This window comes from Eptatretus burgeri, chromosome 3 (assembly GCF_056783735.1).
Source record: "Eptatretus burgeri isolate ZD-2024b chromosome 3, Ebu_testis_v1, whole genome shotgun sequence".
In the NCBI taxonomy this organism is placed as follows: domain Eukaryota; kingdom Metazoa; phylum Chordata; class Myxini; order Myxiniformes; family Myxinidae; genus Eptatretus; species Eptatretus burgeri.
The window spans coordinates 106,249,702-106,273,017 of NC_140963.1; the positions used below are offsets into that span (position 1 = coordinate 106,249,702).

Genomic DNA, 23,316 nt, shown 5'->3' on the forward strand with positions numbered 1-23,316 from the left:
TGTCATGTCGTTTCTTGCAGCTTTGTGCCCCCTGGTAAAGAACCGATGTCACGTCTACACACTTGTGAATCCGGTGAGAGTGTTTTGAGCCTTTACCTCCAGACGCGGTACCCCAATACGCCCAAGTACGTTGCACAATGTCAGTCTCATGATGGCTTGACTCGGTTGGGTTTTGGCCATTTAGGAAATGATTTAATTTAATTATTTTGAATCCCACTTCTTGCTTGCTTTTATTGCTCTGACACTGAGTATATTGAGGTGTCTTTTCTTCCCGTTTGCACAGGTATTTATCCTTTTGTTACCTGCTGTGATCAAGTAGTTCAACAATGATGATTATGTCCAACAAGCTAGCGAGTTACATGTTTCATCCCAGCATCCAGAGTTTAAATTCACCACTTGTGCAAACCAAATTGCATGCTATTGATTGAGACTCTTTTCCTAATCAACTCTTCAATAATTCTCTCAAGAACTTTCATAACTTGATCCAAAATCTTTATACCTCTGTAATTGCCACATTCCAAAACGTTGCCTTTAACTTAATAGACAGTGACAATTACACTCTTGTTCCAGTCATTTGGAATACCAGGTTCACTGGTAATTTGATTGATTAAATCAGTCATGAGCTTTACCCCAAGGTCCCCTGAGACTTTCACCATCTCTGCTGCAATGCCTGCGGAATCTCACAGCCTTTCCGATCTTCATTTTTTCCAATTTCTTCCTTGACCATCTCAAAATTTATCTGAGGAAATGGACCAGGAAGTGGTCAGCACCTACTTGGCCATCCTTATCCCAGTCAAATTCTTCATTCAAAAGCTTCTTGAAGTGTTCCAAGTATTTCTGATCTCATTATCTTCAAAATCGACATTCCCTTTCTTATCTCCAACATAGTGATTTTCATGCCTCATCTGTTTGGCAATTTTGAAAATCTGGCCCCCAGCCTCCTGACTGTCTCGGTTACCAAATCTTTCCTTCTGTGCCAATTTCTTTATAGTAGAGACTGCCTTCTTTGCCTCTCTCTTCACCTGTTAATATTCTTCATCTCTACCCTTCTTCCATTCCTTGTAGAGTTTCCTTTTCTTCATGATGGCAACGCCGACTCCCATATCCCACCACTATGTATCCTTACTTCGTGGAGTACATTTTGTCCAACCACAATTTATCATCAGCTACATTGACAAATGTGTCCTTCAATAATGTCCATTTGCCCATTGACATTTCTAACTGCCTTTTCCTTAACTTCGATTTCTTGAGGAAATTCTCAAGAAATTCCTGCTTTGCTTCAACCTCTCTCAGCTTCCAGATTTTCACTTGAGGAACAAAGGCCTTCTTCCTTGCAACAGATCTTCGAAAAGAGAGATCACAGACAAGGAGCTCATATTTAAAAACGCACTCTTCTCCTGCAATTATTTTGGCATCAGTAACAAGCTTCCTGTGAGTTTTCCTCATCATAAAGTAGTCAATCTGACTGGAATATCCATCAGATTCATGTGATGAGTCCACTTGACCTTTTCTCGAAAAAGGTATTACAAACGACCAAGTCCAATGCATCGCCAAATTCAAGAACACGGTCCCGTTCAGTGTTTCTCTTACTGAATCCAAAACATCCATGCACACCTTAATAGCCCATTACAGTTTCACCAACATGTCCATTGAAATCACCACCCGGAATAAGAATCCACCTCTCTTCAATAGATGTAACCACCAAAAAAATCATTCCAGAACTTATCCTTGACAGAATCGTCTAGTACTACTTGAGGTTCGTAGGCTGGTCACTATAATATGGCCTGGATAGTTTTCCCAACTTAGAGTTTCATGACCATAATGCTTCCACATATCTTATCCACCTCACGGACATTATCAATCAACTTCTCAGCTCTCATTATTCCAACTTACACATTATTATGGGAACTTCAGTCATACGATGCGTGAATAAAACATCATTGATTTTACAACCTTGATTCAGTTTTGGACTCCGATCACTTTCACGATGAGTAGTAAAAGGCAAACTGAAAATGAAAGGATTTTTTTGTACTTTTGTAAGGGAAAGAAATGATGGAACCCCTTTCATGATACGTTTGCATTTTAGTTCGGTGCTGTTGGCTGAAACACCAATCCACGTAAAGACCCCATTCCCAAACATCTTTTCTTCATCCATTGACCCGAATGGCTACCTGGGAGAGGAGAAAAGATCAGCAGCTACAGGTTGGTTATTTTAATTTAAAATAATTGTGCTTTCCAGGTGATAAAATTCCCTTGTTGCCAAAAACTTTAACGTTTCCTCCATTTCTTTCTCACAAAGTGTTCGTACATCGGCATCACATTGAGTGACATTTATAAAAGGGTGCTAATAATGTTGAGAGCATTATATATATATATATATATATATATATATATATATATATATATATATAGAGAGAGAGAGAGAGAGAGAGAGAGAGAGAGAGAGAGAGAGAGAGAGAGAGAGAGAGAGAGAGAGAGAGAGAGAGAGAGAGGAGAGAGAGAGAGAGAGAGAGAGAGAGAGAGAGAGAGAGATATATATATATATATATATATATATATATATATATATATATATATATATATATATATATATATATATTGTTGCGGTCTTCGCGCCCGCGGGCGTGCGGCGGCCACGTAACTCGAATACGCGGCACGTCGCCCACCGGACGGACAATCCAGTCGTGACCCTCTCGGACTAACGCCGGGAACCAGTCACGGGTGGACCTTTCGGTCTCACCGCGATCAAGCCAATCAGCCCCGCGTGGGATAGGGTTGCTCGCCAAATTCGAACTACCTAAGTACCCACGCGGAGGGTAGACCGGGCGTCGCACCTCGCCGCAGGTCGACTTTGGACACGGAGCCACTTAAAGCGACCCGTTCCGTACTATCAGAATAACCGAGCGGTGTTATCGTCGACCTCGACGGTTCGATTAATTATCGGGCGTACTCAGCCCACTACCAACCCTTACGTGAAGCAAGATGGGGTTCAATGGGGAAAAAGAAGAAGCGAAGCGGGAAACAGTTCAACAATAAAGCACATTTATTCGCGGCACACGGGAAGCACACAAATACAATTCCACCAAATGCACACAAAAAAAGAAAACACCATTCCATTTACACAAAAAGCAAACATAAAAGTGAAAACACAGTGCAGAGCTAATTCCGACTACCGAGCACACGGCAACACTTATACAATTCTACTTCACAGACGGCGCCGACAACACATACCCAAAACCAAGGAAAAGAAATACCCTCAAGAATGAGGTAGGCCTGGGGCCGAGACCTGGTCGGGCCTACCCGTCTGGTGATGAGACGCGGAGCGGCGATGGCCCCGCAACCCGCGGGCCTCGTGGACAGTGCCTGGCAGGGGGGTGGGAACGGGGCCCCCTTGGTCGCACTATCTCAGCGCGGGGGGAACAGGAGGGGGTTGCTGATGCTCGGGGTATGGAGGATCTTTATTATCCCTCGCCGCCTCTCCACAGCTCGTCCCCTCCGTTCCGACTCCAACGCACACGACGAGCAGCTCCACCGCCCGCGAAGTCTTGACTCTCTCTTCCGACTCCTTCGCCTCGTTCCGACTTTTACGACTCGTTCCGACTCCTTCCTTCCTCGTTCCGACTTTTACTACTCCTCGTTCTCGTTCTGCTGACTCTTTCGCTCCGACTTTTACGACTGGTTCCGACCTTTACTACTCCTTTGACTGACGAACACCGTCCTTTTATCCCCCCGTAACTTCGCCTTTGACCCCCTCCCTTTGACCTTTCAACTCGCTCCCCATTGGCCCGAGAAAAAGTGGGCGTGAAGGCTTTTTGATCCACAAATTTGCATATATCGATCGCCCTGGGGGCGGGGCCAATTCGCCCCTCGCTCACCGATTGGACGGCAAAAAGTGGGCGTGTGTCGTTTTGGATCCGTTTTTGAAGCAGAAAATCCGTGATTTTGTACACGCTGTTCAACGTGCGCCCTACACGAGTCCAGCATCGGTGCCCATGAGTGGCGCGAGATCGGTGGCGATGCTACGGTTGTGAGGTGTGCGTGAAGGTCGTGGCGGTTGTGGTGAAGCGGTGGTTGTGGTGAAGCGGTGGTTGTGGTCGGTGGTTGATGTTGTGGTTGTGATCATGGCGGTTGGTCCAAAATAAAGATAGTAAAAGAAAAACGGCTATCCTAAAGAGTCGCAGCACGTATAAATGACATGTATTCCCACTAGACAACGGGTTTGGGCCTAACTACATGCACTTACCGAGATACCTCACCTAAGGGACCTGAATGGTGGTTTGCGAATCTGGTAACCACAACACTACCCCCTTCCCTTTTTACAGACTCGTCCCGAGTCGTCAAATTTTCGTGTGCCATCATGTGTAGTTTTCCCCTAGTACATTTTACCTACGGATCCCTGAGTGCGACATTCATGGTATTCGTGTCCCCAAAATAAATAACCTGAGGGCTGCGTAACTATCTAAACAAACTCACTCACACGGACGACTTAAATAAAATTGCCGGCGCTAAGACATACATGCCGGGGCGCACTCATATGTACAGTACATCTTACCTTAACTTACAAATTTTACACTAAACCATGGCCCAGGATCATTGAACTCTGCAAAAGAAAGCAGTGAGCAGGGAGCCAGGCTGCCCGCATGCAGTCTCTGGCTCAAAACAATGCAGGTGACAGGGAACGTGGCTGGCTGCTCACACGCAGTCCAAGGCCTTCCCTTTTGAACTGAACTCAGTGAACCACAACGGTGCTTGGGCTGCACAACGCAGTCTCCGTGCCAGCTCAAGTGGCACACGCAATGAACACAACGAATGGATGCATGAGCGGTTTGAACTGAATGCAGTGAACCACAACGGTGCATGGGCTGCAGCACGCAGTCTCCGTGCCAGCTCAAGTGGCACACATGAGCACAACGAATGGATGGATGAATGGATGGACCGAATGCAGTGAACCACAACGGTGCATGGGCTGCACAAACGCAGTCTCCGTGCCAGCTCAAGTGGCACACGCAATGAGCACAACGAATGAATGGATGAATGGATGGACGCAAAACACGGTGCACGGGCTGCCACTGCAGGCCCGTGTTGTAGCTGCCAACAGGGCAGTTCTCTGGCTTGCAAACTGTTGCCTTGATCCTGGCGCACATGGAAATGAACAGGGGGCGGCAAAGCAAAATTGCACGGGGCTGGTGAACATGGGCAGTGGGCATGGCATGGCAAAGGTGAGCAGGCAAACTCAGCCCGCAGAATAAGGCCGCTGCAGACAAACTCAGCCCGCAGAACCAGGCCGGCACAGGCCTCGAAGAAAAACAGCCAGCAGATGAACTGGCCGGCACAGGCCTTGCAGTAACACAGCCAGCAGATGAAGCTGGCCAGCTTTTGCCGTCAGTGGAAGTTGGTGGAGGGAGTGCGGTGGTGCTGGCCACTTGGAAGGCGGGCTCGGACCTACCTACCTGTCTCCCTCCCAACCTATCGCCTTTGCCTGTCACTGTACATACCCACTCCCTTAATTTGTCAAACGCCAATTTAGCCCCAACTTATTTTTTTGTTGTTTTTATTTTTACTTCCCCTCTATAAATCGTCCCCTAACCCCCTTTATCGTCTTTGTTCGGCTAACCTATTCTGTCACCGAGCCTACTCCCAACCCCTACGTTCCCTTCCCGGAGGGGAACAAGGGAGAGCTAACGTCCTGTGTCGAGGCCCAACGAAGCCTCAGAATGGCCTCCCCAGAGTTCGGCGATCTTAACACCAAGTGGGTCCAGCGGCCCACAACGACAGCGAGGGGATGGATGGTGCGGAGGGGTACATCTCCTAATCTACCCTAACCATTTAACTGTTAAACTACCCCGGGGCTTTCAACAAGCCCCTCTCGCTTAAACTATTGGTTCTAACAACCCAGATTCCCGTCGCCTGTGTTGGTGTCCTTACAATTTCGGGCCTCGCCCCCCAATTTTCTCTCCGTGCCCTCACACGGTCTCCTGGCTGGGACACGTGGCTCCCTTTGGCAGGCACGACCCTCTGCCGAATCTCCCGCTATGGCACCCCCGGGCACTACACTGCCTCCGAGCCTACCAGCTCCCTAACACCGGGGAGTGCCCCCCATGGCACCTCCCCCTGAAACGCACACGTGGCAGGCCGGCCTCCCGGGCCCCTTTCCGAGGGTCACCCGTGCCCACAACACTGCCCACGCGGCTAATGGCGCCCCGGGCCCCCACACCAAGCAGGCGCACCCGTGCCCACTACTCTATCCCGGCCCCCCATGGGCCCTTGGCCTACCGCGGCCGACTAGCCTGGTGCCCGGGGTACCCACTCAGCGATACTCACCTTTCGCAGCCACGCTCCCAAGCCCGTCAACAGGGCTCCTGCACCCCTCCAAATGGGTTTCGAGCCTACACTCCCACCAACAACAAAACGACCTCCATTTTTGTTAATTTGACTAACCCAGCTAACTCACTCTACACTGACCCCGGGGGCCCTTGGGCGGGAGTCACTCCTCCCCCCAATCACTCATCGCACCATGCATTCCCCATTCGCTCCATACACACAGACCCGCTGGCCTCACTCACTCACTAAGCACATGCTTCCACCTCACTCAACATGTCTTCACCTCATAACTCACCACTGAACTCTGCCATCCTCCTAACTACATCCCCTAACTAACTCGTGCTCCCACGTCGTCCCTTAAACTACAGCACGTTCCTTTTAACACTACGTAGCTAAGCTACGTCCCCTCTACACATTCACAAGTCTGTCACTGTCTCCTAACTAATCCCATAAATCAATTTCCCAACCTAAATCTGGCTACAATCCCTCTAACTAATCCATTCCACGGACTCCATGAGGACTTACCCCTGCCCCATGAAGTCGGTCTAGCTAAGCTAACCCTTCCCCCTAACTAGTTTCCATCCTGTGCCCCGGGTAAGGGGGTCTTTCACCCCTTGCCCAGGAATCCTGTGTACCCGAAAGTGAGGCTTGTTTTTTTTCTTTTTTTTTTTCATGCGCAGCACCTGCGCGGCAACTCAGAGCTCGCGCACTTTGCACCTGGCCGTGACGTCATGCAGCTGCACGTGTTCCTCGTCCCTCCTTGGACGGTACCATCCGGCAGAGATACCACTCCTGCCGGATTCCAACCACACGTGCAGCCATGACGTCACCGTGCGCATAAAAAAAACAAGCCCCACGTCTCGAGGGGTTTCCCACGCGAACACATGTGCTTTGCCCGTTGGAGCTCAACACACACGATCGCGTGGAGAACCCATCCGGTCCAAATCCATTTTCCTGCCTAAACTTTGTCCGTCCGCGGGATCGGCAAATCCACCGCTGGCGTTTCCGGACCGGGACTTCACTCTCGCAAGCGAGCACGTGGTGGTCTCGTGCGTTGCACAGCACGAACCGCGTGCTCACTGCTGGGTGAACCCGGCACGGTCCTCGAAACAACTACAGCCGCTACTCGGCTTTCGTTTCTCCCATGTCGCCGTCGTCGCCATTCAACCCACGCATACCTGCGTGTTACGACGCACACAGTCCACTCCATCACATTCACACCGGGAGACGCGGCTGCGTGCTCCCGCATGCCAACCGACATCTCCCTCACATACCGCTCTCTCACACACACGGTCTCCCTTGCACACAGCGACCTTGCACACGGCCGTTCACTCACGCGTGCGGGGGCACTCACCCGCGGTGCCTCACTCGCACTCCGTGCCTCATCCACACACGCGGGGGCACTCACCCGCGGTGCCTCACCCACACACGCGAGGGCACTCAACCGCTGTGCCTCATCCACACACCGTGCCTCACCCACACACGCGGGGGCACTAACCCGCGGTGCCTCACTCACACTCCGTGCCTCATCCACACACGGCGTGCTGGGAAGCACGTACTCCGGCACCATCGCCACCACACCACTCACACGTGGTGCCTCACTCATACTGGCCGTTTCACTCACACACACGGCCTCACTCACACACGGTGCCCCATCCACACCCGGCGTGCTGGGAAGCACGCACTCTGGCACCATCGCCACCACACCACTCACACACGGGGTCGCTTCCACACACGGTGCCGCACTCACACCTTGCACCACACACACAGGGACAACCACACTGGGGATTTGTGTCCCCACAAGGGTCTCCGGGGCCTCTACACCCCCAAGCTCTCCGTGCACCCGTCCACAGCACTGCGTCCCCTCAACCTCGCAAAGCACGACCGAACTCACCTGGTCGTGACTGCGCCCTCGAGGGCATACTACCTCCCCTCGTTCCTGGAGGAGGCCATCCCGCTGCTCGCACCGGGTCCCTACACGCTCCGCGAGCTCACCCCCATTATCCTCCACTACCTCCGTGTGTGTGTGTGCGTCACTTACCCCGTCTTCATCGTGTAGTCTTCCCTCTATCGTTCCCATCTCCCGTGTCTCTGCCAACTCTTCACCCTTTACCTCCCTTGTCTCAACTATTATTTTTTCCTTTGTCGTCACCTCGTGTCTCGTCTCACACGTTTTGGTCTCCCCATTTAATTTTTCCCTTTCGGTCATCGTCACGACCCTCGCCCAACACGTTCCACGAATTATTTTTCACCCGCCTCCACCGCGGGCCTGTGCTTCGTTGCACCCCCACCCAGCTCGTTTGCTCCCACACGTGGAGTCGCCATTCCCAGCTCCCTGGTCACGGCCTTCATGCCCGCCTGCAGGCATCGGCCCATGTTCTGCGTCTCACCCCGCAGCTCTTTCATCTCTTCCCTCATTTGCTGTGTATTCGCATCCATCGTCGTTTTCACTTCATTTGTATTTGTATCCATCTTTTCACCCATTTTTTGTGTATTCGCATCCATCTTTTCGTTCATGCCTTTCATTCCGTTCTTCATTTCATTCATTTGCTTGTTCATGTTCGCAATCATCTTCGCTGTCGTTTCCGCATACATTTTTGCCAGCATGGTGTATAGCTGGGTCATGTCGGGTGCGCTTGGGTGAGCCGTTTCGGCAGGGGTCGGGGAAGGGTTTTGGTGGAGAGGGGGGGGGAAGGTGTCATACACCGCGGCCGCTGCCGCACCCACCTCAGGTTCTGGGTTCAGTTGGGCGAGTCCGTGTTCCTGCACAATCAACATTTCCTGCTCGGGGATTCCATCCTGGACCATGGATTCTACATTACTACACATATACATTTCTAATACCCCCGGCTCCCGCTCGCCTTGAGACGCCATCTTGCTTCTCGTGAAGGGTTAATTTGCTCGCTCGTAATTTGGAGGGAATCGGGGGTCGCTTCTCTCACCCCTGGACCGATTCCCGTGAATTTAGCCGGAGACAGGAGAGCCCGTTTTCCTGTTCTCCGATACCAGTGCCGCGAGGCGCGATGGTGTATCCCACTCCTGACACCAGTGTTGCGGTCTTCGCGCCCGCCGGCGTGCGGCGGCCATGGCTCGAATCGCGGCACGTGGCCCACCGGACGGACAATCCAGTCGTGACCCTCTCGGACTAACGCCGGGAACCAGTCACGGGTGGACCTTCGGTCTCACCGCGATCAAGCCAATCAGCCCCGCGTGGGATAGGGTTGCTCGCCAAATTCGAACTACCTAAGTACCCACGCGGAGGGTAGACCGGGCGTCGCACCTCGCCGCAGGTCGACTTTGGACACGGGCCACTTAGCGACCCGTTCCGTACTATCAGAATAACCGGCGGTGTTAGCGTCGAACTCGACGGTTCGATTAATTATCGGGCGTACTCAGCCCACTACCAACCCTTTACGTGAAGCAAGATGGGGGTTCAATGGGGAAAAAGACGAAGCGAAGCGGGAAACAGTTCAACAATAAAGCACATTTATTCGCGGCACACGGGAAGCACACAAATACAATTCCACCAAATGCACACAAAAAAAGAAAACACAATTCCATTTACACAAAAAGCAAACATAAAAGTGAAAACACAGTGCAGAGCTAATTCCGACTACCGAGCACACGGCAACACTTATACAATTCTACTTCACAGACGGCGCCGACAACACATACCCAAAACCAAGGAAAAGAAATACCCTCAAGAATGAGGTAGGCCTGGGGCGAGACCTGGTCGGGCCTGCCGTCGGGTGTTGAGACGCGGAGCGGCGATGGCCCCGCAACCCGCGGGCCTCGTGGACAGTGCCTGGCAGGGGGGTGGGAACGGGGCCCCCTTGGTCGCACTATCTCAGCGCGGGGGGAACAGGAGGGGGTTGCTGATGCTCGGGGTATGGAGGATCTTTATTATCCCTCGCCGCCTCTCCACAGCTCGTCCCCTCCGTTCCGACTCCAACGCACACGACGAGCAGCTCCACCGCCCGCGAAGTCTTGACTCTCTCTTCCGACTCCTTCGCCTCGTTCCGACTTTTACGACTCGTTCCGACTCCTTCCTTCCTCGTTCCGACTTTTACTACTCCTCGTTCTCGTTCTGCTGACTCTTTCGCTCCGACTTTTACGACTGGTTCCGACCTTTACTACTCCTTTGACTGACGAACACCGTCCTTTTATCCCCCCGTAACTTCGCCTTTGACCCCCTCCCTTTGACCTTTCAACTCGCTCCCCATTGGCCCGAGAAAAAGTGGGCGTGAAGGCTTTTTGATCCACAAATTTGCATATATCGATCGCCCTGGGGCGAGCCAGATTAGCCCCTCGCTCACCGATTGGACGGCAAAAAGTGGGCGTGTGTCGTTTTGGATCCGTTTTTGAAGCAGAAAATCCGTGATTTTGTACACGCTGTTCAACGTGCGCCCTACACGAGTCCAGCATCGGTGCCCATGAGTGGCGCGAGATCGGTGGCGATGCTACGGTTGTGAGGTGTGCGTGAAGGTCGTGGCGGTTGTGGTGAAGCGGTGGTTGTGGTGAAGCGGTGGTTGTGGTCGGTGGTTGATGTTGTGGTTGTGATCATGGCGGTTGGTCCAAAATAAAGATAGTAAAAGAAAAACGGCTATCCTAAAGAGTCGCAGCACGTATAAATGACATGTATTCCCACTAGACAACGGGTTTGGGCCTAACTACACATGCACTTACCGAGATACCTCACCTAAGGGACCTGAATGGTGGTTTGCGAATCTGGTAACCACAACACTACCCCCTTCCCTTTTTACAGACTCGTCCCGAGTCGTCAAATTTTCGTGTGCCATCATGTGTAGTTTTCCCCTAGTACATTTTACCTACGGATCCCTGAGTGCGACATTCATGGTATTCGTGTCCCCAAAATAAATAACCTGAGGGCTGCGTAACTATCTAAACAAACTCACTCACACGGACGACTTAAATAAAATTGCCGGCGCTAAGACATACATGCCGGGGCGCACTCATATGTACAGTACATCTTACCTTAACTTACAAATTTTACACTAAACCATGGCCCAGGATCATTGAACTCTGCAAAGAAAGCAGTGAGCAGGGAGCCAGGCTGCCCGCATGCAGTCTCTGGCTCAAAACAATGCAGGTGACAGGGAACGTGGCTGGCTGCTCACACGCAGTCCAAGGCCTTCCTTGAACTGAACTCAGTGAACCACAACGGTGCTTGGGCTGCACAACGCAGTCTCCGTGCCAGCTCAAGTGGCACACGCAATGAACACAACGAATGGATGCATGAACGGTTTGAACTGAATGCAGTGAACCACAACGGTGCATGGGCTGCACAACGCAGTCTCCGTGCCAGCTCAAGTGGCACACGCAATGAGCACAACGAATGGATGGATGAATGGATGGACCGAATGCAGTGAACCACAACGGTGCATGGGCTGCACAAACGCAGTCTCCGTGCCAGCTCAAGTGGCACACGCAATGAGCACAACGAATGAATGGATGAATGGATGGACGCAAAACACGGTGCACGGGCTGCCACTGCAGGCCCGTGTTGTAGCTGCCAACAGGGCAGTTCTCGCAGCTTGCAAACTGTTGCCTTGATCCTGGCGCACATGGAAATGAACAGGGGGGGCAAAGCAAAATTGAACGGGGCTGGTGAACATGGGCAGTGGGCATGGCATGGCAAAGGTGAGCAGGCAAACTCAGCCCGCAGAATAAGGCCGCTGCAGGCAAACTCAGCCCGCAGAACCAGGCCGGCACAGGCCTCGAAGAAAAACAGCCAGCAGATGAACTGGCCGGCACAGGCCTTGCAGTAACACAGCCAGCAGATGAAGCTGGCCAGCTTTTGCCGTCAGTGGAAGTTGGTGGAGGGAGTGCGGTGGTGCTGGCCACTTGGAAGGCGGGCTCGGACCTACCTACCTGTCTCCCTCCCAACCTATCGCCTTTGCCTGTCACTGTACATACCCACTCCCTTAATTTGTCAAACGCCAATTTAGCCCCAACTTATTTTTTTGTTGTTTTTATTTTTACTTCCCCTCTATAAATCGTCCCCTAACCCCCTTTATCGTCTTTGTTCGGCTAACCTATTCTGTCACCGAGCCTACTCCCAACCCCTACGTTCCCTTCCCGGAGGAACAAGGGAGAGCTAACGTCCTGTGTCGAGGCCCAACGAAGCCTCAGAATGGCCTCCCCAGAGTTCGGCGATCTTAACACCAAGTGGGTCCAGCGGCCCACAACGACAGCGAGGGATGGATGGTGCGGAGGGTACATCTCTAATCTACCCTAACCATTTAACTGTTAAACTACCCGGGGCTTTCAGCAAGCGCCTCTCGCTTAAACTATTGGTTCTAACAACCCAGATTCCCGTCGCCTGTGTTGGTGTCCTTACAATTTCGGGCCTCGCCCCCAATTTTCTCTCCGTGCCCTCACACGGTCTCCTGGCTGGGACACGTGGCTCCCTTTGGCAGGCACGACCCTCTGCCGAATCTCCCGCTATGGCACCCCCGGGCACTACACTGCCTCCGAGCCTACCAGCTCCCTAACACCGGGGAGTGCCCCCCATGGCACCTCCCCTGAAACGCACACGTGGCAGGCCGGCCTCCCGGGCCCCTTTCCCGAGGTCACCCGTGCCCCCAACACTGCCCACGCGGCTAATGGCGCCCCGGGCCCCACACCAAGCAGGCGCACCCGTGCCCACTACTCTATCCCGGCCCCCCATGGGCCCCTTCAGCCTACCGCGGCCGACTAGCCTGGTGCCCGGGGTACCCACTCAGCGATACTCACCTTTCGCAGCCACGCTCCCAAGCCCGTCAACAGGGCTCCTGCACCCCTCCAAATGGGTTTCGAGCCTACACTCCCACCAACAACAAACGACCTCCATTTTTGTTAATTTGACTAACCCAGCTAACTCACTCTACACTGACCCCGGGGGCCCTTGGGAGTCACTCCTCCCCCAATCACTCATCGCACCATGCATTCCCCATTCGCTCCATACACACAGACCCGCTGGCCTCACTCACTCACTAAGCACGTACTTCCACCTCCCCTCAACATGTCTTCACCTCATAACTCACCACTGAACTCTGCCATCCTCCTAACTACATCCCCTAACTAACTCGTGCTCCCACGTCGTCCCTTAAACTACAGCACGTTCCTTTTAACACTACGTGGCTAAGCTACGTCCCCTCTACATTCACAAGTCTGTCACTGTCTCCTAACTAATCCCATAAATCAATTTCCCAACCTAAATCTGGCTACAATCCCTCTAACTAATCCATTCCACGGACTCCATGAGGACTTACCCCTGCCCCATGAAGTCGGTCTAGCTAAGCTAACCCTTCCCCCTAACTAGTTTCCATCCTGTGCCCCGGGTAAGGGGGTCTTTCACCCCTTGCCCAGGAATCCTGTGTACCCGAAAGTGAGGCTTGTTTTTTTTCTTTTTTTTTTTCATGCGCAGCACCTGCGCGGCAACTCAGAGCTCGCGCACTTTGCACCTGGCCGTGACGTCATGCAGCTGCACGTGTTCCTCGTCCCTCCTTGGACGGTACCATCCGGCAGAGATACCACTCCTGCCGGATTCCAACCACACGTGCAGCCATGACGTCACCGTGCGCATAAAAAAAACACAAGCCCCACGTCTCGAGGGGTTTCCCACGCGAACACATGTGCTTTGCCCGTTGGAGCTCAACACACACGATCGCGTGGAGAACCCATCCGGTCCAAATCCATTTTCCTGCCTAAACTTTGTCCGTCCGCGGGATCGGCAAATCCACCGCTGGCGTTTCCGGACCGGGACTTCACTCTCGCAAGCGAGCACGTGGTGGTCTCGTGCGTTGCACAGCACGAACCGCGTGCTCACTGCTGGGTGAACCCGGCACGGTCCTCGAAACAACTACAGCCGCTACTCGGCTTTCGTTTCTCCCATGTCGCCGTCGTCGCCATTCAACCCACGCATACCTGCGTGTTACGACGCACACAGTCCACTCCATCACATTCACACCGGGAGACGCGGCTGCGTGCTCCCGCATGCCAACCGACATCTCCCTCACATACCGCTCTCTCACACACACGGTCTCCCTTGCACACAGCGACCTTGCACACGGCCGTTCACTCACGCGTGCGGGGGCACTCACCCGCGGTGCCTCACTCGCACTCCGTGCCTCATCCCACACACGCGGGGGCACTCACCCGCGGTGCCTCACCCACACGCGAGGGTGTACTCAGCCGCTGTGCGCTCATCCACACACCGTGCCTGACCCACACGCGCGGGGGCACTAACCCGCGGTGCCTCACTCACACTCCGTGCCTCATCCACACACGGCGTGCTGGGAAGCACGTACTCCGGCACCATCGCCACCACACCACTCACACGTGGTGCCTCACTCATACTGGCCGTTTCACTCACACACACGGCCTCACTCACTACGGTGCCCCATCCACACCCGGCGTGCTGGGGAAAGCACGCACTCTGGCACCATCGCCACACCACACCACTCACACACGGGGTCGCTTCCACACACGGTGCCGCACTCACACCTTGCACCACACACACAGGGACAACCACACTGGGGATTTGTGTCCCCACAAGGGTCTCCGGGGCCTCTACACCCCCAAGCTCTCCGTGCACCCGTCCACAGCACTCGTCCCCTCAACCTCGCAAAGCACGGACCGAACTCACCTGGTCGTGACTCGCCTCGAGGGGCATACTCCCTCCCTCGTTCCTGGAGGAGGCCATCCCGCTGCTCGCACCGGGTCCCTACACGCTCCGCGAGCTCACCCCCCATTATCCTCCACTACCTCCGTGTGTGTGTGTGCGTCACTTACCCCGTCTTCATCGTGTAGTCTTCCCTCTATCGTTCCCATCTCCCGTGTCTCTGCCAACTCTTCACCCTTTACCTCCCTTGTCTCAACTATTATTTTTTCCTTTGTTGTCACCTCGTGTCTCGTCTCACACGTTTTGGTCTCCCCATTTAATTTTTCCCTTTCGGTCATCGTCACGACCCTCGCCCAACACGTTCCCATTATTTTCACCCGCCTCCACCGCGGGCCTGTCAGCCGTTGCACCCCCACCCAACTCGTTGGCTCCCAGACGAGGAGTCGCCATGCCCAGCTCCCTGGTCACGGCCTTCATGCCCGCCTGCAGGCATCGGCCCATGTTCTGCGTCTCACCCCGCAGCTCTTTCATCTCTTCCCTCATTTGCTGTGTATTCGCATCCATCATTCGTTTTCACTTCATTTGTATTTGTATCCATCTTTTCACCCATTTTTGTGTATTCGCATCCATCTTTTCGTTCATGCCTTTCATTCCGTTCTTCATTTCATTCATTGTGCTTGTTCATGTTCGCAATCATCTTCGCTGTCGTTTCCGCATACATTTTTGCCAGCATGGTGTATAGCTGGGTCATGTCGGGTGCGCTTGGGTGAGCCGTTTCGGCAGGGGTCGGGGAAGGGTTTTGGTGGAGAGGGGGGAAGGTGTCATACACCGCGGCCGCTGCCGCACCCACCTCAGGTTCTGGGTTCAGTTGGGCGAGTCCGTGTTCCTGCACAATCAACATTTCCTGCTCGAGATTCCATCCTGGACCATGGATTCTACATTACTACACATATACATTTCTAATACCCCCGGCTCCCGCTCGCCTTGAGACGCCATCTTGCTTCTCGTGAAGGGTTAATTTGCTCGCTCGTAATTTGGAGGGGAATCGGGGGTCGCTTCTCTCACCCCTGGACCGATTCCCGTGAATTTAGCCGGAGACAGGAGAGCCCGTTTTCCTGTTCTCCGATACCAGTGCCGCGAGGAGGGCGATGAATTTGTATCCCACTCCTGGCACCAGTGTTGCGGTCTTCGCGCCCGCCGGCGTGCGGCGGCCACGTAACTCGAATCGCGGCACGTCGCCCACCGGACGGGCAATCCAGTCGTGACCCTCTCGGACTAACGCCGGGAACCAGTCACGGGTGGACCTTTCGGTCTCACCGCGATCGAGCCAATCAGCCCCCGCGTGGGATCAGGGTTGCTCGCCAGAATTCGGGCTACCTAAGTACCCACGCGGAGGGTAGACCGGGCGATCGCACCTCGCCGCAGGTCGACTTTGGACACGGGCCGCAGCGACCCGTTCCGTGCTATCAGAATAACCGAGCGGTGTTATCGTCGACCTCGACGGTTCGATTAATTATCGGGCGTACTCAGCCCACTACCAACCCTTTACGTGAAGCAAGATGGGGGTTCAATGGGGAAAAAGACGAAGCGAAGCGGGAAACAGTTCAACAATAAAGCACATTTATTCGCGGCACACGGGAAGCACACAAATACAATTCCACCAAATGCACACAAAAAAAGAAAACACAATTCCATTTACACAAAAGCAAACATAAAAGTGAAAACACAGTGCAGAGCTAATTCCGACTACCGAGCACACGGCAACACTTATACAATTCTACTTCACAGACGGCGCCGACAACACATACCCAAAACCAAGGAAAAGAAATACCCTCAAGAATGAGGTCGGCCTGGGGCCGAGACCTGGTCGGGCCTACCCGTCTGGTGATGAGACGCGGAGCGGCGATGGCCCCGCAACCCGCGGGCCTCGTGGACAGTGCCTGGCAGGGGGGTGGGAACGGGGCCCCCTTGGTCGCACTATCTCAGCGCGGGGGGAACAGGAGGGGGTTGCTGATGCTCGGGTATGGAGGGATCTTTATTATCCCTCGCCGCCTCTCCACAGCTCGTCCCCTCCGTTCCGACTCCAACGCACACGGACGAGCAGCTCCACCGCCCGCGAAGTCTTGACTCTCTCTTCCGACTCCTTCGCCTCGTTCCGACTTTTACGACTCGTTCCGACTCCTTCCTTCCTCGTTCCGACTTTTACTACTCCTCGTTCTCGTTCTGCTGACTCTTTCGCTCCGACTTTTACGACTGGTTCCGACCTTTACTACTCCTTTGACTGACGAACACCGTCCTTTTATCCCCCCGTAACTTCGCCTTTGACCCCTCCCTTTGACCTTTCAACTCGCTCCCCATTGGCCCGAGAAAAAGTGGGCGTGAAGGCTTTTTGATCCACAAATTTGCATATATCCCGATCGCCCTGGGGGCGAGCCAATTCGCCCTCGCTCACCGATTGGACGGCAAAAGTGGGCGTGTGTCGTTTTGGATCCGTTTTTGAAGCAGAAAATCCGTGATTTTGTACACGCTGTTCAACGTGCGCCCTACACGAGTCCAGCATCGGTGCCCATGAGTGGCGCGAGATCGGTGGCGATGCTACGGTTGTGAGGTGTGCGTGAAGGTCGTGGCGGTTGTGGTGAAGCGGTGGTTGTGGTGAGCGGTGGTTGTGGTCGGTGGTTGATGTTGTGGTTGTGATCATGGCGGTTGGTCCAAAATAAAGATAGTAAAGAAAAACGGCTATCCTAAAGAGTCGCAGCACGTATAAATGACATGTATTCCCACTAGACAACGGGTTTGGGCCTAACTACACATGCACTTACCGAGATACCTCACCTAAGTCACCTGAATGGTGGTTTGCGCATCTGGTAACCACAACAATATATATATATATATATATATATATATATATATATATATATATATATATATATATATATATATATATATATATATATATATATATATATATATATATATATATATATATATATAGAGAGATATATAGAGAGAGAGAGAATAAATATGATATGGTATGATATGATATGATATGGTATGATGCGATGCTGATGCTGGGCCCCCCAGCCCATAGGGTGCATTAATACTCAATTGAGCCACAGATGTGGGCCTCATAGGCCATGCAGTTGTTATTTTTCAAGGAATGACTTGATAGCAACACAACATCTGTGGGTCTGTTTAAAATGCAATCAACTCTGTCAGAATGTTTGGATTGTTGTTATTCTGACGCTTCTTGAAAATAACAGGGAGGAGGATATTGTAATCGGCTGTTTGTCCATCACACTCTCTCCTCTTACACAGTTGTGCAGAAATTCACCATCTTGATAGGTATGGTCACCACATGGCAAGAAGGTGCGAGAACAGTATAATTTTGGCCCCACCCCCCTGAGGCAGGGTCAAAAGGTGAAATACCAAAAAATGCAATTACGGGAACATTTTAAAATATTTTGAAATGAAACTTTGCATATGCACTCAACATTGGGGGCACATGAAATAAGTAACGGTTTTGGGGATTTGACCCCCGGTTCTTGCCACAGGGGTGGGGACTTGGGGTCACATGGATCAAAACAAGATTTTATTTTTTTAACTCAAAATTTGATATTGGGTCATTCTGGGGGTAACTTTTTGCCATCTTTCAATGTTTCTTCAGGTAGGAAGTATGGGGATGTAAGAAGGCGTGACATTGACTTCTCTCTCGTTACCCTCGCCGGAGGAGAGGCTATTGCATTTGGGTCTGTCCGTTTGTTTGTTACTTGCAAAATCGAAGATTTTTCAAGTATATTGGTCAGTTGATTTTGTTATTCTGTCTGTCTGTTTGTTTGCTTGTCTGTCTGTGTGTCTGTTTGTCTGTTTGTCTGTCTCTGTCTGTCTGCCGCCTACAGGTCACAATTTTAAACCGATCTTTACGAAACTTTACCACATGGTAGAGTTTGTCATAAGGAAGAAGCTTATGTTTTTGAGGTCAAAAGGTCAAGGTCATCATCTTCGATGACATTTCAAAAATCCTCAATTTTCATCCGATTGACTTGAAATTTGAAGAGGATTTATTTTTCAGGTCACTGAATTCAACAAGCCAATTATTTTGTCGGTCAACATGGGCCAAAGGTCAACAACTTAGGTGAGATTTCTAAAATCCTTAATTTTCATCTGATTGACCTGAAATTTGAAGAGAATTTATATTTCAGGTCAATTAATTCAACAAGCCAATTATTTTGTAGGTCCACATCGGCCAAAAGGTCGACATCTAGGCTGCATTTCTAAAATTGTCAATTTTCATCCGATTCACTTTAAATTTGAAGAGGAGTTGCATATTTGGTCATTCAATTCAACCACAAATTATTTTTGAGGTCAAATTTGTTTTATGGATTTTGCAAGTATTGTGCTCTGCATGACATCTTCTTCTTGTTTGTTTGTCCATGTCTGCTTGTTTTTTTTCCGCACAGAACTTTTAGTGCTTTTCTCAGCAATCACTTGTCGGATCGAGACAAAATTTTCACCATAGGAGCGACTACTCGTGTAGAATGTTTTATTGATAATTGTGACGTCATAGGTCATGTGGTGTGGCAGCCATGTTGGAAAAACGGAAAAACTTTGGACCTCTATCTCTGAAACCACACCAAGGAAAAAATTGAAACTTGGGACATGGCAAGTACTCCTCATGGGGAGTTTGATATTTTTATGACGTCATAGGTGCCTTTGTTATGACATCATAATTGCATATGTAGAACACTACATCTGATCATTATGAAAAATTTTGAGGGTCATCTAGGTATAAAATGTTCGACAGAAAAAAATTTGATGACGTCATCGGTCACGTGATTTGGCAGCCATATTGTTTCGAAAAAAAAAAAACCTTCAAACATATTCTCTGAAGTGGCTGAATAGATCGAGGGGAAACTTTACACGTATGACCGCCTATCCATGAGAAACAGAAGGTTCACACACACGATGTCATAAGTCACAGGGTTTGGCAGCTATTATGGATTTACCCTAAAACCTATAAAAAATCTTCTCACGAACAGCTGGACATATCGAGGGGAAACTTCACACAAATGTTCCCCAAGCCTTAGGTGTATAAGTTTGTTTCGGAATAATTGATAGGTCACTTGGTTTGGGAGCCACATTGGATTGAAGAAAAATATTAAATTACGTTTTCTCTGGAATCGCTTAATCAATTTACATAAAACTTCACAATTATGATCTAGTAGTGATGGGGAATACATGTTTTAAATTTCAACTTCATCGGACATATGGTCTGGCAGCCAGAATTATTTCATGTTTTGATCTGGGTTCTTTTTTATTATTATTATTTTTTTGAATATGGCGCACTTGGCTGTGCCTCGATGGGTTTGAGGGTCAAGGAGTAGCAGCTGAAATATGAATCCTATCCAAGTTCCTCCCGATGACTTCATCTTTGCTTTTTTCTTGTTTGGGTTCCTTCTGATGATGCCAGTGCACGACTGTACCTATTTGGCCGTCCATTTGATTTGAATTGAATTTATTTTAATCCCATTCTAAATTCAATTGAATAATAATGAAAAACGTCATGAGTCAGGGTCAGGTGTCCAATCGAAGCGGGACATCTTGGTACCTGGTCATCTCTTCCAGCAGTTATAAAGTGGCAGTTCTAATTATGTCTCTTATTAATTACGTAACACACCAGTACACAAACACCACATGAAACAAATCCTGGCGAGGGTCTGCAATCTCTGATTGCTCTTTTACTTGTTTAACTTTGTTTTAAGTGGGAAGCGTGGGGATTTGCATTGGTGCACCATTGATTTCGCTCGAGTTTTATTTGTGACTGATCCGAGGTCATTAAATGGTCATTGTGAGTGACCCCATGGCAAAGCTACACTTTATTCTGCAGTTTCTCGAAAGCTCCTTGGGGATTTTGTGATTCAGCCTCTTCTCTCTTTTGCAAATTATTGTTCAATTTGTGTTCAAAATTCTCCAACATTTTGGTGAGCCAAAATAAATCGTAGCTGGCTCAAAAGTACAAGATTTTCATTCAGATAAATACAATCTTTAGTTTGATTATTTGTTCTCTGTTCAATGACTGAAGTGCATCAGTATCGTAGTCATCTGTGACCGAAGCATTCTGTCATTTGATTCTTGGTGTGCGAAATGAATTGATGGATTGATTTTTTTTTTCTGTGTCTATCCAGCAGTGCGGCAGGTTTCAGCTCTGACTGCTGTACAGTCTGCAGCAGGCTTGCACTCTTCCCTGCAGGAGCTTTGTGCAGAGGCCACACGGTTTGCTAGTTCGATGGCAACGGGAATAGAGCAGGAAGACCTCTCAAATGCCCTGCACAGCCTCTGTTCTTTGGCTGATAATTACAAGTTTGGGTTCGGAGAAAGTGACTTGGATGAGTCGGACTCGGATTGAATGAAGTATGCCTTAAACCTGTTGTCATTATATGACTCTGCTGCACTACTGTTACCTGCATTATTCTACACCACTTGTGATGAATTGCTTGTTCGCTGACATAATCGAGACATACTATGCTCGTGCCAGGTCACGTTTTTGCATTTCTAAATGCTATGTCAATATTAAACATGTTGGTTTGTAAAGGTGAATGCATATTGACATGAATTGGTCTTCCTATTTCAAAGACAAGCTCATCTCTGTTCTGTCTAGCCTGTGTTTGAATCTCAACCCAGTTATAAACTGTGATCCTGGTGTTCCGCAGGCAGGGTGAAGCATCATTGTGTTTGTTTTCTCCCTTGAGCGGATGTTAAACTCGGAGTCTCATCTGCCAGTGTTAGTTGGTGGATGGTAAAGATCCCCATTGATAAGAGTAGGCAAGCTTTTGCTAGCACCCTGGCCAAATTCAAAATTCCTTCCCTGACTTCCTGTGTTCGAATGGTGACCCATCCAGGATTGTATTTCCAGACAAGAAACTGATTTGGCAGAACCGACACTCTGTATGGCATGGTACATGATGATGATTTCAAAGTCTCAAGCTTCTCGAGCCTGATCTATTCTTTTTGATCTTTTTTTTTATGATCAAGCATGATCTGAGCATGATCTGGCACTTTTCGAAACTCCAAGCATGATCTATTTGGCCAGTGCCTACAGGTCATGTCAGTGAGTTGAGCAGCAGAGCCGGTACGGCGAATCTGCCAAGGGTGGGAGACGGATAATGAACGACACCCTTCTGTCTGCGGGTAACATTCTGCATTCTGGATGGGGGGTTGCGGGGGGATGGACGCTGGGGAAAAGCGCCACCCCATCCCATTTAACCACCAATGGGGACCAGGAAGGAGGGCTGATGAAATAAAACGGGTGTGCACTGTGCGCTCTGCCCTAGTTTTTCCCCCTGCCCCACCTTAAACATGTCTCGTTCCTGGCGTTGCGTCAAACCATGCCTGTCGGTGTGTCGCTCTGCACCATTCTCCCATCCTCCTCCTGCATGCACCTTTCTCCACTCTCTGCCACACCACTGATCCCCTTGTTCTATCGTCCCGCATATTCTCATGATCGACTCTCGTCCTGCATAGTCTCATAATTGCGCCTTGTTCAAGTCTTCGCCTGTTTTTCTCATCATTGGTGTGTTCGGTTTCTGTGGCACCGAGTGGGGATAGGAGTGTGTGTGTGTTTTCTCCAAGTCCTGTCGATCTCTTATATTTATTTTCTGTACAAATAAACCTTTATAAAGGTAAAAGACATTTTCTCGTATTTCGCTCCGCGCGTGTGCGTTACACTGCCCCAAATTCGGTTGACTATTTTCATGCAAATAACCTGACCCCTGATATACCCCTGTACCTGGGGAATAAAGTGCTCGAGGAAAATTTCAGGAAAGTATAACCCTCACAGGGGTATTCTCAAGATCGTCATGATGTCACTGTCACGTGAATACGCTTAGTGATGCGATTGCCATTTTGAAAAAGGCAGAAAACAAACGCTCTGCAAAGGGGAATGCATTCATGACTACCCGTAGTGAATACATTCAGTGTAGCAAGTCTCTCAAATCACCGCGTAAACTGAAGTCGTTTATCTACCTCTCGTCATTGAATTCTGTGGGTTTTTTGTGGAATTTGTTCCATTTTGGAATCATCACGTCTTATCAAAATGTGGAAAACTTGCCATTCTCGGCTTTAGCAAGGAATCGCGTAAAATTGAGGTTAATCGGACTTGATTCTTGTCCATATCAGCACCCAGCAGACGCCTGGAGTAACAACCTGCGAGGCTGGCCGAGGGTAGAGTATCCCGACATGTTCAGCTACCTGGTCAGAACGCCAGGTTAGATCTGTAATTCTATTTTGATTCGGATAGTTATTTATTTTAATATTGAACACTCTACCATTACATAGTCTAATTGATTACAGAAATAGGGTCTAGGGTCTATATT

General features: G+C 50.4%; 1 protein-coding gene across 4 annotated transcripts in view; it reads left to right on the forward strand.

Moving 5' to 3' along the window:
- The window catches only part of MSTO1 (misato mitochondrial distribution and morphology regulator 1), a 63,425-nt gene extending 40,796 nt beyond the window's left edge, over positions 1–22,629 (forward strand). The window contains exons 12-14 of one of the 4 annotated variants that reach the window (XR_015056454.1): positions 21–139; positions 2,087–2,202; positions 21,130–22,629. Coding sequence is in view for 2 of the 4 variants with exons in the window: in XM_085874835.1 (XP_085730961.1) it covers positions 21–125; positions 2,087–2,202; positions 21,130–21,350 (442 nt within the window). In the remaining 2 variants the exon portion in view is untranslated. The remainder of the gene's footprint in view (positions 1–20; positions 140–2,086; positions 2,203–21,129) is intronic. The other 3 variants (XR_015056455.1, XM_085874835.1, XM_085874836.1) reach the window with 3 other exon arrangements.
- Positions 22,630–23,316: the final 687 nt, after the last annotated feature.